The sequence below is a fragment of the Gordionus sp. m RMFG-2023 genome, chromosome 1, assembly GCF_954871325.1.
Source record: "Gordionus sp. m RMFG-2023 chromosome 1, tfGorSpeb1-WG-v2, whole genome shotgun sequence".
Classification (NCBI taxonomy): domain Eukaryota; kingdom Metazoa; phylum Nematomorpha; class Gordioida; order Chordodea; family Parachordodidae; genus Gordionus; species Gordionus sp. m RMFG-2023.
The window spans coordinates 24,720,941-24,737,904 of NC_088775.1; the positions used below are offsets into that span (position 1 = coordinate 24,720,941).

Consider the following 16,964-nt stretch of genomic DNA (forward strand, 5'->3'; position numbering starts at 1 on the left):
AGACGTACCCAGCTTTATTACCCCCTTACTATTCGGTGCCAGACTCATCGCACTCCAAAAACCAAACAAGGACATTCGGCCCATCGCCATTGGTTCAACTTACCGTAGATTGGTCGCTAAATTAATCGCATCTAGAATCAAACGATGCCGCACACATTCTAAGCCCCTATCAACTTGGTGTAGGGATACCTGGTGGGTGTGAAGCCGCTGTGCACTTAACAAGAATTCACCTTGAAAATAACCCAAAAAACGAATCCCTAGTAAAAATTGACTTCTCTAACGCCTACAACACTCTTTCGCGCAACACGTTCCTACATTCAACTTACTTCCATTTCCCCGCTTATACCAAATTTCTTTTCTCTTGCTACCAATCACCAACAATCTTACAATTCAACAAAGAAAAGATACTTTCTGTCGAGGGTATCCAACAAGGTGACCCTCTCGGTTCCATTCTCTTTAGTCTTGGAATCAATGACATGATAAAATCAATAAACTCTTCATGTACTCTATCGCTCCACGCTTGGTATATTGATGATGGAATCTTGAGTGGTCCCAGTAGTGAAATTGCCAAAGCAGTCACCATAATTAAAGAAATAAGCACAGCCATTGGACTTTCGCTTAACCAGAGCAAATCTGAATTCTCACTTTTAAATTCTAATGCTCCCAACACTCACGATTTCAAATTCACATCAAGCGTTAAATTAACACATCTAGGATCGCATGTTGGAGGACACGAGGCAATAAGCACCTTTCTTCATTCCACACTTGACATACTCCTTAAACTGGAGGACATCTTTACACTTCTTCCATCACACAAGTCCTTTTTTTGCTAAAAAATTTCTTTTTTATACCAAGGATTCTTTACGCACTTCGGTCAACACCAATTTTTAAATATCCTATTCCTCTCCAAACTTACGAAAAAGGAATAAAGGACTTAACCGAAAAAATAGTAAATATCAGATTCAACGAAACCGCTTGGGCCCAAGCAACTCTTCCAACCAAATTTGGTGGTCTCGGCATCAGATCTCCACTTGACTTAGCAACAACTACTTTCATATAGAGTAGTCTCTTGACAAAGCCAATAACCACCGCCCATAATTCTAAAGAAGACCTTTCCTTAATCGTGGCTAAGGATATTTGGAAAACAAGGATCAATGCTGATTCTCATCCCCCCACAACCCATAAACAGAAAGACTGGGATGCACCAGTGGTTGCTCGCTGCGTTGAAACTCTCTTATCTAGCATGCAATCTACAGACCGCACCCTATTCTCTTCCTTGCTCAATGGTACGGGACATGAGTTTCTTGAGGCCATCCCATCTACCAATCTTCAGCTTCAACTATCCAACAATGAATTTACCCATGCCATCGGCATTCGTCTAAATTGTTCCATCACTCACCCCCACATCTGCTCAGGGTGCAACTCGCCAGTTGACTCGAAGGGTAGACATAGTTTACATTGTCGCTCCTGCAATGGACGATTCATCAGACACAAACAATGTAATACAATCATCCAACATGCTCTGAAATCCGCCCAAATTCCTTCCACGTTAGAACCACAGGGTCTTTTTAGATCTGACGGTAAACGTCCTGATGGGATCTCTCAAATCCCATGGAGGAGAGGCCAACTTTTGGTATAGGACTATTCCTGTATTGACCCCTTGGCCCCATCCAACCACGCCATCAACATCCTTGACCAGAAGGAACAACTTAAAATTTCTAAATACACAGAAATAATAAACGATCATTGCTTTATCCCAATCATATCAACCACTCTTGGCGCCTTCGGCAAACTCGCCTTAGCATTTTTCAAAAACTTAGGATCACAAATCAGCAAACTCTCAGAAGAACCTCGAGAGGGTTTTTTTCTTCGTCAACGATTATCCATAGCGATTCACAAAGCTAATTATATCAGTTTCAATGGTAGCCTTCTAGCCAAAGAGCTATCATAGACAACGCTTACGTTCCTTTTTCATTTTTGTTTCCCTGCGTCACACCATCTCCGTTCTTTTTTTTAGATAATATTATTATATATTTTTCAAACATTTTTAAATATATTAAAATTTATTATAATGAAAATTTAAATTATTAAAAAATAAAAAAATTTTTTATTATGTTTTTAAGGTAAAATTTTTTTATATAGATTTCAGTTATAGTGAATATAATATATAATGTAATAAAAAACTAAATATTTTAAAAATATTTATTAAAAATATTGGATAAGGACATATTTTAAAAAAAACAGATCTGTCTTAATATTTTTTTATGATTATATATGTTAGCGGCAATGTGTTTTTTTCCGGCAATGTGCTATTTTTTCAACTTTAAATCATTTTGAGCGCTTTTTTGAAATACAAAATTTGATTTTATAGGAAATGTGTTCCAACATGTTTAGAAAACCTATCATATAAACTGTAGATAATTTTACCGTTAATTTTTGAGTCATTAGAAAGAAAGATGAAAAAACTAAAATAAATTATATTAAATTCAAAAGTTCATTAGAAATTTATCTAAAATTCACAGGGTAGGTATTCCAAACATGATAAAATATATTCCGGTAAAATCAGACTTTCAAATTTAAAAAAACGCGCTCAAAAAATGATTTAAAGTTGAAAAAATATATATTAATTATATAATATTTTTTATTTTATATATAAATTCATAATAAATTAATAAAAGGAACCATAATTTAATTTTATTTATAATGTTAAAAAAGGGAATTATTTTAAAAGATAATTTTTTATTTTTGTAATATTATCGGTAACAAGAAAAAAATTTAAAAATATCTAAAGAGTCCCATTCAACTGGTGTTGTTAGACCGCTAACTCAATATATTAGCCAAAAGTAAATTACATTTACATAAGCTTAGAGATTTATTCATAGAGGGAAGAAAGATTGGTAAAATTACGAGGTTTAAGTAATAATATTTTGGCTAAAATTTTGATTTAACCGTTTTTAAAAATCAGCTAAATTAAGCCATTTAAAACTCTCAGCCATAATAATTGTTCATATTTTAAATGAGGTGATTAACTCTGGGATAATAAAATAAGCAAAAAAAATGCACTTCATAATTCGTGCAAGTTAACTGGGTTTTTAAAAAAATATAAATATTAAATTTTTATGACATTGGTTAAAATATAGATGTTAAATAAAAATCAATCTAAATATAGGATCGGCATCGGTTATTGGGTCGGTTTTGTAGTAATATCGGCGGTAAAAAATCTGCAGATCAGCACAGCCCTACAATATAATGATATACCTGGCTTTAAGAGATAATGGTAAATTAGCAACGGCTCGACAAAATTGTGGAAGAGCGTCGGTAAAAAGTGAAGAATTTTCAATGCTTTTGTAATCAATGAGGGGTGTATCACTAGAGTCCTAAATTAAATAGGATATTATTAAGTATGACATGTCAATAACAAATACCATTAATTTTTTATTGTTATAGAGTTAATTTAATCTGTTGGTGTCATCTGCAAATTTAAATTATAAACTTTCATAATTGAAATCTCAATAATGTAAGAAAGTTGCTTATGTGAGCACTTACTAATTTGAGCAAGGTATTTCATATTTTATTTTAAAAAATATATTACATTACATCAGAGATCTTCGTGGGCCTTAATTTTTGATCAAGCGCGGCCCAGGCCCATAATAAGTTTCAAAATTTTTTCTCAAGCCCATATCAAAAAATTTAATTTATTGTATTTAAGGTTGTGTCCTAAATATCAAAAATATACAAATAAATAAATTTAACTTTGAAGAAAAAAATAAAAATGATTTTTTCGTCATTTCCAAAAATTCATTATTTTTTAAAAATAATAGAAATTAATAAATTTTGCTTAAAATTTATAAATTTGTGTAATTTTTATGAAAAACTAGTAGGTAATATTAAAGTATTTGGTGGCATTGTTATTTAGTATTTTGTTTTTTAAAGTTCTTCTAATTTAAATTTTTCAAAATTAAAAAAAAAATAATGGAAAAGTTCGGGCATGTTTCATAATTTTAATTTGCGAAAATTTATAAATTTTGAAATATTTTTCATTATATTTAGGATATAGCCCTAATAAAAAAACATTTCTATTTAGGAAATCATTTTGTTTACAATACTGAAATTTGTTATTATTAATAGAAAAAATTGTAATATTTTTAAGTTAGCTATTGTTTTAAAAAAGCTAAATTATAAAAAAAATTTAGGCCCACGCCCATTTAAAAATTTTTTTTGTGCCCAAGCCTATTTAAGAAAATTTTAAACATAGGCCCGGTCCAGACCAGATAGAAAATATAATACTAGGCCCATACCTGGTTTATGGAGGCCTCTGCATTACATAAATATTTAAAATTACCTTTTTTGAGAGATAGTTTTTTATACTTACTTTTTAACAAGACTCTATAAATTAATAAATAACCTCGAAATTAGTTACTGCATCTTGTCCCAAGATAATTGGCAAGAGAGCAAAAACAAGTACAAAAACATTACCACATCCGACAGAAAATTCGCCATAACCACGCCAATCATTTTTTCGAACCAGTTGCCCACCTATATCGTCTTGCCTATGAACTGACCAATCTGACTTTGATAAGAAATTATCGGCATTACTTTCAAATTGGAGTGCAAAGGACAAAGCATTTAAGGCACCACTTAATGAAGTAAGTACGCTTTTAGGGAAATTAAAATTGCGTCTAGCCACAGGGGAGAAGAGAAGAGATAGGCAAGGCCATACTTCGTTGTCTAGATCCAAGATCAAGGAACGGATCAGCAAAGGGTCATCACGGCGCAAAATGGCTGACATTTCTTTGTAATAACCATCTCGATTGTTCTGGACTTTAATTTGATTGATTTGGGAGTTATATTCTGATAATAATTGATTATAGTTATCGATTATGGGTGATTGGTTAATACTAATTTCGTTAATTTCATGGTGGGTTGTTGGAGAGTTATTATTTTTTTGTGTAGAAAGTGTTATGTTATCGATCAAGGGTAATTGGAAATTATCCAATTTATTATTTGGTATATTCGAGTCAGGGGTTAATAGGCTACTGTTAATATTATTAGGATTGAATTTTTCTGTTGGTAGAGAATCGTAATTAGTATCAATAGAAGGGTTGTCTATAATTATGTAAATATAATTATATTAATTTTTGTCACTTTCATCTAAATCATATACTTATTCGTTGATTCACTTAAATATATATAAATTAAACATTCAATTAGGGATATAAAAAAAAATGTTGATTTTCTTATGTTTTTTAAATTACTACTACAATTCTTTTATGGAAAATATAATCTTCCTGCAATATACAATCATCTTAAATAAAATCTTGTCTAGGAAGTTTTCAATTATCACGATCAATTAAAAGTAATGGTTTATTTTATTAGATTAAGTGTAAATTTTTTATAAGAAAATTATTTTTAAATTTAATTTTTGAAAAAATTCCGTTTATTTTTCAAGTGTGTTTTTTTTCTTTAAATTTTAGAAAAATGTTATTTTTGATTTCATATTTTTATTACTACAGTCTTATCACAATTTGAGGTGAATAGGGTGTGAAAATTGAAAAGGCTTTTTATAGCCATAGCTCGTTGCTCGCCTTGGCTCGTGATATAATTTTGTACAAGTCGAGTCTGGCCCCTTAAAAATTTTATGAAGGAAAAGGGCATAAATTTACCTAATTCCAAGCTTTAAAAAAAATTTGTGAAACATTAGCCTGGTATATAAAAACATTTTGATCATTGCGCCAAGCTTTTGAGCTTCAGGCCAAGCTCTAATCACTGTAGTTGGGAAATGATTTTTGGCCAGTTTGACCAATTTTTAGCTAAAAACTTTTTTAAATATAGTTAAATTTTGAAAAGAGGTGTAAATTATAGGGCTGCGCTGATCCAAACAATTTCACTGATCCGATCAAATATTTCCCGATATTCCAAACAGCCCTAATATTTAAATTGATGTTTACAATCTATATTTGAAAAATTTCATAAAAAAAGAAATATTTTTTGAAAAAAATAGATTGAAAACTGTGGTAGTTCTATAATGTTTCATCAATTAATATTATTTAAACAATGCCAATCAAATTAAGCTAGTTTTTGATTAGTGAAAACTAGGGATGTACCAATATTTTTATCGGATCGGGCCGATATTTCATCTTTTTAAAATAGCGGTTATAGGCCAATATTATAAAATTATCTGATCTGATAAAATGGCGTCTTAATTTTTTAAAAATTTATTTCAAATTTCATAATATATTTTTTATTACTTATTATGTAAATTGCTTAATGTTATTATATAAATAAGTAATTTATCAAGAAGAATATTTTATATATAGATTCATTAATATAAACTATAACTGATCATTAGAATATATCTAAATGACTTGTGTTATGGTATAGTTAAATTATAGATATTAAGTATATGAGTAGAGTACATGTATGCATTAAAAATTAAAACGATTTGTATGTTTAGAATACAAAATCAGATATAATAACGGATCTAATCGGCTGATATCTAATATTGGTAATATCGGATCCTCCAAAAAGTGGTACCGGTACACCCCTAGTGAAAATAATCATTTACCAATTTATTTCAAATCTGCAATATTCTAAGGTCATTCCATGTCAAATTAATCAACCAAAGCCCTAGAGATTTGGGTTTAATTTTCCAAGGCTATTTCAATTTTTCATTTCAGTTCTTATATTTTTAAAGATATCATGGGCCTATGAAAAATAACCTATTATTGGTAAATAACTTCTTCAATTAAAGATTTACTAAAAACTAAAATAATAAATAATAATTCTAATATCAAAATTAAGTGTATAAATTCTATTTCTCAGTAATCTCTATATACTTAATTATAAATGCTTCAATTTTTATGTGGTCCCATTCAAAAGTTTATAATTTTTAAATAATGAGTTCCTCCGATTTTAATAAAATTGTAGACAAATGTCAATAAGAACCTATATTTTTTTCAAATATTGGAATGCCAAAGTTTGCTGAAAAATCGATAAAAACACAAAAAAAAAGGAATAATTTTTTCATTCAACAGATATATATACATATATAAAATTAATTAAATATTAATTGTTCGAATGTGTTTAAAATGTAGTTAATAAATTTTTATAATAGTAACGAATCTACAACACATAATTGTGTATTTTACAAAAATTTGAAAAAAATTCTTTATATTATTTTTTTTTAAAATTATTTTGCTAATAAAATTTAAATATTGTATAAATCTGTTGTAAATTCTTTATCATAGTAAGAATATCATAAGAAAATTAAAACATTAGAACAATTAATATAATTTACATATTATGCTAAAAATATGCTTTCTATTTTAGTACTAGTGCGCAGTGTTGTTAAAAAGTCGAGTTCTGACGACTTGGGTCGTAGTCGTAAAAACGGCTCCGACTCAAGCCGATCAAGGAGCCGAATAAGCCGACCCACTTAGTCGGCTCGTGTATTCGACTCGTTGGGTCTGCTCAATTTTTTTGTTTTTTTTATATAAAATCTGGTAAATTGCTAAATTTTGGGAAAATGATTAATGTGAACAAAATTATAATAAGAATATGTTGTTTTAGTTTTTCGTATTTTTTTGGCATAAATGGATTAAAATAAGTATTGCTAACATGTTTAAATAAAATTTTAGTGAAGATGTACCATAGATAAGTGACAATTGTCATAATCGTTGTTTTTAAAGTTTTTCGAATTTTTTTGACGTAAATGGGCTAAAATAAGCATTGCTAACATGTTTAAATAAAATTTTAGTGAAAATGTACTTTAGATAAGTGACAATTGTCATAATCGTTGTTTTTAAAGTTTTTAGAATTTTTTTGACGTAAATGGGCTAAAATAAGCATTGCTAACATGTTTAAATAAAATTTTAGTGAAAATGTACTTTAGATAAGTGACAATTGTCATAATCGTTGTTTTTAAAGTTTTTCGAATTTTTTTGACGTAAATGGGCTAAAATAAGCATTGCTAACATGTTTAAATAAAATTTTAGTGAAGATGTACCCTAGATAAGTGACAATTGTCATAATCGTTGTTTTTAAAGTTTTTCGAATTTTTTTGACGTAAATGGGCTAAAATAAGCATTGCTAACATGTTTAAATAAAATTTTAGTGAAAATGTACTTTAGATAAGTGACAATTGTCATAATCGTTGTTTTTAAAGTTTTTAGAATTTTTTTGACGTAAATGGGCTAAAATAAGCATTGCTAACATGTTTAAATAAAATTTTAGTGAAAATGTACTTTAGATAAGTGACAATTGTCATAATCGTTGTTTTTAAAGTTTTTCGAATTTTTTTGACGTAAATGGGCTAAAATAAGCATTGCTAACATGTTTAAATAAAATTTTAGTGAAGATGTACCCTAGATAAGTGACAATTGTCATAATCGTTGTTTTTAAAGTTTTTCGAATTTTTTTGACGTAAATGGGCTAAAATAAGCATTGCTAACATGTTTAAATAAAATTTTAGTGAAGATGTACCCTAGATAAGTGACAATTGTCATAATCGTTGTTTTTAAAGTTTTTCGAATTTTTTTGACGTAAATGGGCTAAAATAAGCATTGCTAACATGTTTAAATAAAATTTTAGTGAAGATGTACAGTAGAAAAGTGACAATTGTCATAATCGTTGTTTTTTAAGTTTTTCGAATTTTCATGACGTAAATGGGCTAAAATAAGCATTGCTAACATGTTTAAATAAAATTTTAGTGAAGATGTACCCTAGACACCGGGTTTCCCATTCAAAATAAGAAAATCATAATATTTTTTTAATTTTTTGTCAATTTTTCTTAAACTTTTATTTATTTTAGTTATTCCTTTTTAATTTATTTCTAAATTTTTGCGATTTCTTTACGTTTTTTTTCTTACTGTATCTTTTCTCAATTTATTTCTAACCTTTTGCGATTTTCTTTACTTTTATTTTTCTTACTATACCTTCTCTCAATTTATAAATTTAGGTCCATTTTTTAAGGTCATTTTTAATCTTTATTTTTTTGAGCATTTATCTATTTTTTCTTCTCATTTTTGATAATTATTTTTTAAAATTATATTTAAAGTTTTTGGCAGACAATATAATTACGATTGCTAAATTAATTATATATTAATCGTTTGGTTTACCTTAACTGTAATACCAAACGATATTTAAATTAATAAAAAATAATTATTTTTAAATTCTTATTTTTAAAACGCATTAGAAAATTTTTATTATTTATAACAATAGGGAAGACAGACTAAATAAAATTAATTTTTTTTAAGTATATTTCCATGGATTTTAATTCGATTTATTTATATTCAGTTGTACAATCATCACAGTCCCAACAAGAAATTGTATAAATCATAAAAAGAATATTATATCTGTATGTATGATGAAAAAAAAAGTAAATTGTTAAAAAAATGGACCTAAATTTATAAATTGAAGAAAAATAAATTGAGAGAAGATATAGTAAGAAAAATAAAAGTAAAGAAAATCGCAAAAGGTTAGAAATAAATTGAGAAAAGATACAGTAAGAAAAAAAACGTAAAGAAATCGAAAAAATTTAGAAATAAATTAAAAAGGAATAACTAAAATAAATAAAAGTTTAAGAAAAATTGACAAAAAATTGACAAAAAATTTAAAAAAATTATGATTTTTTTTTGAATGGGAAACCCTGTATCTAGAGTAAATTTTCAATAAAATTTTATTTAAACATGTTAGCAATGCTTATTTTAGCCCATTTACGTCAAAAAAATTCGAATAACTTTAAAAACAACGATTATGACAATTGTCATCTATGGTACATCTTCACTAAAATTTTACTTAAACATGTTAGCAATGCTTATTTTATCCCATATACGTCAAAAAAATTCGAAAAACTTTAAAAACAACGATTATGACAATTGTCACTTATCTATGGTACATCTTCACTAAAATTTTATTTAAACATGTTAGCAATACTTATTATAACCCATTTATGCCAAAAAAATACGAAAAACTAAAACAACATATTCTTATTATAATTTTGTTCCATTAATCATTTTCCCATTTAGCAATTTACCAGATTTTATAAAAAAAATTAAAAAAATTGAGCAGACCCAACGAGTCGAATACACAAGCCGACTAAGTGAGCCGACCAATGCGGCTCATTTAGTTGACTCGAGTCAAAGTCGTTTTATCGACTAGAAACTAGGCTCGAGTCGCAGCTAAGTCGACTCGGCTTAGCCGTTTAACAACACTTGCGCACAAATTGAACGTTTAAAAGCAGCTTTTCAAAATGCATTTGTTTAAATTGGAGAGAATTTTTTTTTGTTTTAAATTTAGACGTTTCATATTTTAAAAAAATTTAAAGCTCCCATTTAAATAGTTGCTTTTACGTTTATTTATTTGCGCTTACGTTTTTTATTTGCGTTTTGAAACGCTGCTTTGTGCCCACTATTAACGATTTTCTCCATGAAAGTGAAAACTTGGCATTTCAATTTTTACGTGATATATTATATATATAACAGAGTTATATACAAAAAGCAACGTTTGGTTCTCTAAGAAAGCCCATTAAACTAGGATAAAAAAGACGGAAAATAATTAAGAGAAGGACCTTCCATGTTTTTTGGGCAGATCCCGGTTACCTGTGTGAGCAAGAGTCAAAGCTACTTAATTAAAGGCCCATGGGAAGGAGAGGTAAAATCCCATACCTGATCAAATAGAAATTTGATTATGGAAGGGTTATGTTGGCTAAGTTAATTTTACTTTTATTTAGCCTTGTGAGAACTAGTGTTGTTAAACGGCTCGTTTTGAGCCGATTTTTAAAAACGGCTAACTCAATATTACATCCAGAAATATATTACGCAAACCTGAAGATTTTGATCATAGAAGGAACGAAGGTCTAGACATATATTATCGAAATCTCGAGGCTTAGGCAATATCTTTCTGACTATAATATTGAGTTAGCCGTTTTAAAAAATCGGTTCAAAACGAGCAGTTTAACAACATTAGTGAGAACCTATAAATAAACATAAGATTAGAGAAACTAATTCAATAAAGCTTGTTTTTATATCTTACAGAAAATATATTATTTATATTGCAGAGGAACTTGTAAGGTAAACATAATAATTATCATTTCAAATTTTTTTATATACAAATAGATTGGTTTTAGTAACATGAAGATTTTATGATAATCATAAATACATTATTTTTTATAAAGATTTTAAACTTCAGGATGGGGTTAAATTACAGCTAAATTTTAAAAAAATAAAATTTAATAATTCTGTAGTTTTTATACAAATCTATAATTGAATCAAAATTAAAAATTTGAAAGTAATTTTTCATACTCTAACAATTGATATCACCAAAAATATGAGCTAGTATTCTAAAATTTGAATATTATTTTAGTTTGAAGTACCTTGATTTGATAAACAAAATTTTACTTAAATTACCAAAAAGGTCCCATAAAAATTATGTTTTTTGTTAGTTTTGATATAAATTGACCTTAACAAAAAATAATGTTAATCATAAATTGGATAAATTTTTTTAAAAGCAAAAATTAACAATCTCCAATCTGATCCAATATTTAATATGAGCACAGCCTTATTAAATTAACTCGTACTTTAGTGCCATTCAGATTTTCTTTGACATATATCTGTAGATTGACCCAAATGAGCCCATTTTTGCTATGACCCATCTATTTAAATAAGCCCAGCCAATGTGGATAAGATACCCAGTTATAAATTTGTAAGCTTTTATAAAAACGTTTTAATTTTATGCTATTACAAAGTATCTCCAAATACTTTCACTACCTTCTCTTTTCAGAAAAATTATTACTTTATGACAACTTTTAATTATTAAAATTTTTGATATAAGACATTTAAAAGCAATACATAGCAAAATTATTTTTTATAAATAAAATAAGATTTGTAGGGGAAATCCACCTATCAACTTCAATGAAATTCCTGGCTATAGTGATATATATTTTTTTCTGGCATTTTATAGCCAAACTAAAATTGATATAATATTTTTTTTATAAATAATTTTAAAATTTTTTAGATAAAATGGCTCACGTGATTTAATTAAAAATTAAAATTTTATATAAGGTACCTTCATATTTATAGGATGATGTTGGTTTAAATATGTCATCAGATTCTAATGTTGATTTTTTAAAAATATCGAATGTTTCGTCTGAGAGATTTGATGAAGTTAATAAATGAGATTTTATGGATTTGGACAACTCCTCATAATTAACACTAAAATCTTTTAAAAAGCTTTGTGATAAATTTTTGGAAGAACTGAAAACTCGAATAATGATCACAATCAACTCGTTAAAATTTCCTAAAGCTACACATCGTTTTAGAATGCATTGAAGGACCTTCAGATTTAACGTTTTAATATCTAAAAGGAATAATGGAGTGTATAATTTATTTTAAATATATGAATACTTTTATAGTCCACTTCTTCTGCATCTTTTTGCTCGTCTAATATTGGTGTTAAGTACATAATTAATGATATTTTAAAATTAAATTTCCTTTAAAAATGTAAATTGAAATTCATGTCAATTAAAATAAATAACAGCTGACTACACAATCTTTCCACGAAAATTATTATATATGGAAATATTGATAAATTAAAATTAATTTATATTAGGTCATTAGATAGCATTTATAAGTTATATTTAGCTTCGTTCATATACATACTCAACTTTTTAATATATTTAATTTGAACTATTGGTATATTCAACATAACTTACACATTCAAATGTAGTGAGATGAGAACCTTTATATCATGATTTATATCATTTTTATTTATCATTATTCAAATTTTGTATATATTATGAATTCGATATTTTAAAAAGAGAGATAAAAATTTTTTGATACTTTTATTATTAATAAAATTTATTAACCAACTCCCTGCCTATCAATGTCTATATTTCATTTATCAAAAAAACTTAAATTCTAAATGTAATATATATTAGAATGAAAAATATCAAAAACATTATATTTTTTTTGGATGAGATACAATAACAAATTTCACAAATATTTCATTTATGAATTATAATTAAAAAAAAATATATATAAAAACTAATAATATATTAAAAATGAATTTAAAAATATGTATGTATAAAAGAGAAATGAGATAAAAAAAATAAAAAAATTTTTAAAAAAAAGGGAACAAATCACCCTAAAGAAGATTGAATGCTTAAAAAATTGGGGAAATCTGCTGGCGAAGGAATAAATAAAAAATAACATTATATTGTGTGTATATAAAAAATAATTTCTAGATTATTTTAATGACTAAATAAATTCTCTCATACCCGCATATTATTCCGATTTTCCATGTGAAATATAGACATTAAAAAATAAAATTGCTTTAGAAAAAATCATCTGATTTTAGCAAAACGAATTAAAACATGAGTATACGTAAACACATTATTGAAATTATTTTTCCTAAAATTATAAAATTATATTTTTGTAGAAAATTCTAAAATTAATATCGGCGCATGGAATCGGAATCTTTCTCGCATCTTTACATTTATATATTTAAAAAATATATCATATTTATATTAAATAAACAAATTCAATATAGACCATAAACTTAAAATTTACCAATACCCCTCCCTATAATTTACATTTTACTTAATCGGGTACGGGCTTTTCTCTCTCTTCTTATTTCCCGTAGGCGTTTAAGCAAGTGGTTTCGCCTCTTGCGCGCACAGATAACTGCAGCCTGCCCAAAAACTGTGGATGGGCTCATCTCATAGGTTACCCCCAAATTTCTTAACCCAATTAGATGGGATGAGATAGTCCAAGCGTAGCTCTGCTGTTTCATATAGCGATAAAGGGTAATTGCGCTTATTATGACGTAAAATTGCTTTAAAATTTTATCATTATTATATTCTGCTAAGAAGAGCTGATGTTATTTTATATTATAATTTTCGTTCTATTCTATCTTAATTATGATACGCTTCCTTTATTATCTTTAATAAAAATTATTCCGTTTTCCTTATATTATTTTATGTTTGAACTCTTATCTATGCATGCGCTTACTCAGGAATTTGGTATGGGGGGAGGGGGGGGGGGATAATAAAATTTTTTAAGATTTAATATTGTTATTTAAAAATATTAACCATAAATTTATTAGGACTAATAACTACTTCTAATACACAATTTTAAATTAATGTGAATTATAAAAAAATTATATATATAAACCGGCATATAAAAAACTATAAAATAAACGTGAATTAAAAAATATTAAACGGATATAACTGATGACATTGAAAAACTATAAAATAAAAATAAATTTAACCACCATATGAATCACTTAAATGACCTAAAAAATAAATTTGAATTTTTTGAGCCTTTAAAATTTATATATAAAGTATAAAAAATTTAAATTTTGGAAATATAAATTAATACACAAAATGTTTCTTAGGAATAATTGTATTTTGTATGTTATATATATATACAATGTAAAATCCAATCTCATCTTTGGGGCGTTAAATGCCTATGAATATTCAAAAGATCCAAACCATTCAATCTACTTTAAGAAGTTGTACTTCTTAGGTATGTTTTTCAGAGTGCAGGCCCGACCCCCGGGCTGGACCATATTTTAATTTTTTAGAAATTTTTTTAAAAAAAACACACGGGCTGAGCCTGAAATTTTTTTTAAAAAAACACACGGGCTGGGCCTGAAATTTTTTTTTAAAAAAATATCGGGCCCGGGTTGTATATTATAAAACCAAATATTTGAAATCGCCATTATTAGCTATAAAAGTAAAAAATAAATATAATTTATTTTAAAATAATTCGGGCCGCGCCTGAAAATTTATTTTAAAAAAAACTCGGGCCTGGTAGAAATATAATTTTGAAAAAAAAATGCGAGCCGTGCCCTGCAAATGGTACCTCTGCAGGACTCTGTTATTCCTCTTAAAAAATAGAATGTTCTCTCATTAGTTTACAAATGGGAAGAGTTGCTACTATATATTTGTGATGTTAAGGTAAAAATTGTAACTAGTAACTGTAACTAGTTATAATTTTTAAAATGTAATTGCCAAAAGTAACTAGTTACTTTTAAAGATATATTCAAATAATTAATTTTATTTTTAATATGTTGTGATAAATTAATTTTAAATTATTTTTTAAATTAAATTTATTAATTTAAAATTTTGTGAAAATGTCTGATTGTTATAATATCCCGTTCAAATTGATTTTCTTTTCTTAAATTATTACATTGCTGCTGGGCTTCATAATTTTGTAAGCAAATTTAAGTATTTTAATAAATTTTAATATTATATTTATTTACAAATGTGCAAAATATATTTTTTTCCATCAAGTAACAAGCATTGGAACTTCATATCATACGTAATAAAAAAAATTTTAAATTTAGTATAAGGAAGAACAAAGACAGATTATTTTAGAATTTAATATTAAATTATTAATCATTACTTACAAGAACCAAGTCTAACAAAAGCATAAGCACATTACTCAAATTTTAAAAAATGATTGCTTTCTGAAATTTATTTTTTGGTCTAGACTGAATTTTTATTTATAATCAAATTATATATAAATTAGACACATTTTAGAACTGTATGTTTCATAATTGATTATTCTATTCCTAATTTAGATAGTGTTATTTATATTTATCTCCTAGATAGAAACAGAATACAATATGAATTCGGAGTCAGATGATGAAGAAATTATACCTTCTCCTTCTACAATAATTGCAAAAAAAAAGGACCTTCCTTGGCCAAGTTTTGAAAAATATTTTGAATCCCTCAAAGAGAAGCTGGTAGTAATACTAATTAGTGTTGTTAAAAAGTCGAGTTCTTACGACTTAAACGGCTCCGACTCAAGCCGATCAAGGAGCCGACTCACTTAGTCGGCTCGTGTAGTCGGTTCGTTGGGTTTGCTCAATTTTTTTGTTTTTTTATAAAATCTGGTAAATTGCTAAATTTTGGGAAAATGATTAATGTGAACAAAATTATAATAAGAATATGTTGTTTTAGTTTTTCGTATTTTTTGGCATAAATGGGTTAAAATAAGTATTGCTAAGGCTAACATGTTTAAATAAAATTTTAGTGAAGATGTATCATATAAAAGTGACAATTGTCATAATCGTTGTTTTTAAAGTTTTTCGAATTTTTTTGACGTAAATGGGCTAAAATAAGCATTGCTAACATGTTTAAATAAAATTTAAGTGAAGATGTACCCTAGATAAGTGACAATTGTCATAATCGTTGTTTTTAAAGTTTTTCGAATTTTTTTGACGTAAATGGGCTAAAATAAGCATTGCTAACATGTTTAAATAAAATTTAAGTGAAGATGTACCATAGATAAGTGACATATGTCATAATCGTTGTTTTTAAAGTTTTTTTAATTTTTTTGACGTAAATGGACTAAAATAAGCATTGCTAACATGTTTAAATAAAATTTAAGTGAAGATGACCCTAGATAACTAACAATTGTCATAATCATTGTTTTTAAAGTTTTTCGAATTTTTTTGACGTAAATGTGCTAAAATAAGCATTGCTAACATGTTTAAATAAAATTAAAGTGAAGATGTACCCTAGATAAGTGACAATTGCCATAATCGTTGTTTTTAAAGTTTTTCTAATTTTTTTGACGTAAATGAGCTAAAATAAACATTGCTAACATGTTTAAATAAAATTTTAGTAAAGATGTACCACAGATAAGTGACAATTGTCATAATCGTTGTTTTTAAAGTTTTTCGATTTTTTTTGACGTAAATAGACTAAAATAAGCATTGCTAACATGTTTAAATAAAATTTAAGTGAAGATGACCCTAGATAAGTGACAATTGTCATAATCATTGTAAGTTTTTCGAATTTTTTTGACGTAAATGGGCTAAAATAAGCATTGCTAACATGTTTAAATAATATTTAAGTGAAGATGACCCTAGATAAGTGACAATTGTCATAATCGTTGATTTTATAGTTTTTCGAATTTTTTTGACGTAAATGGGCTAAAATAAGCATTGCTAACATG

General features: G+C 27.0%; 1 protein-coding gene across 3 annotated transcripts in view; it reads right to left on the reverse strand.

The window, feature by feature from the left end:
* The window catches only part of LOC135924628 (ubiquitin-protein ligase E3A-like), a 29,690-nt gene extending 17,148 nt beyond the window's left edge, over positions 1-12,542 (reverse strand). For 2 of the 3 annotated variants that reach the window (XR_010571397.1, XM_065459750.1), the window contains exons 1-4: positions 12,402-12,542; positions 12,064-12,354; positions 4,406-5,106; positions 3,259-3,377 (exon numbers count right to left, since the gene is read on the reverse strand). Coding sequence is in view for 2 of the 3 variants with exons in the window: in XM_065459750.1 (XP_065315822.1) it covers positions 3,259-3,377; positions 4,406-5,106; positions 12,064-12,354; positions 12,402-12,459 (1,169 nt within the window). In the remaining variant the exon portion in view is untranslated. The remainder of the gene's footprint in view (positions 1-3,258; positions 3,378-4,405; positions 5,107-12,063; positions 12,355-12,401) is intronic. The other variant, XM_065459816.1, reaches the window with a different exon arrangement.
* Between the last annotated feature and the right edge of the window lie 4,422 nt (positions 12,543-16,964).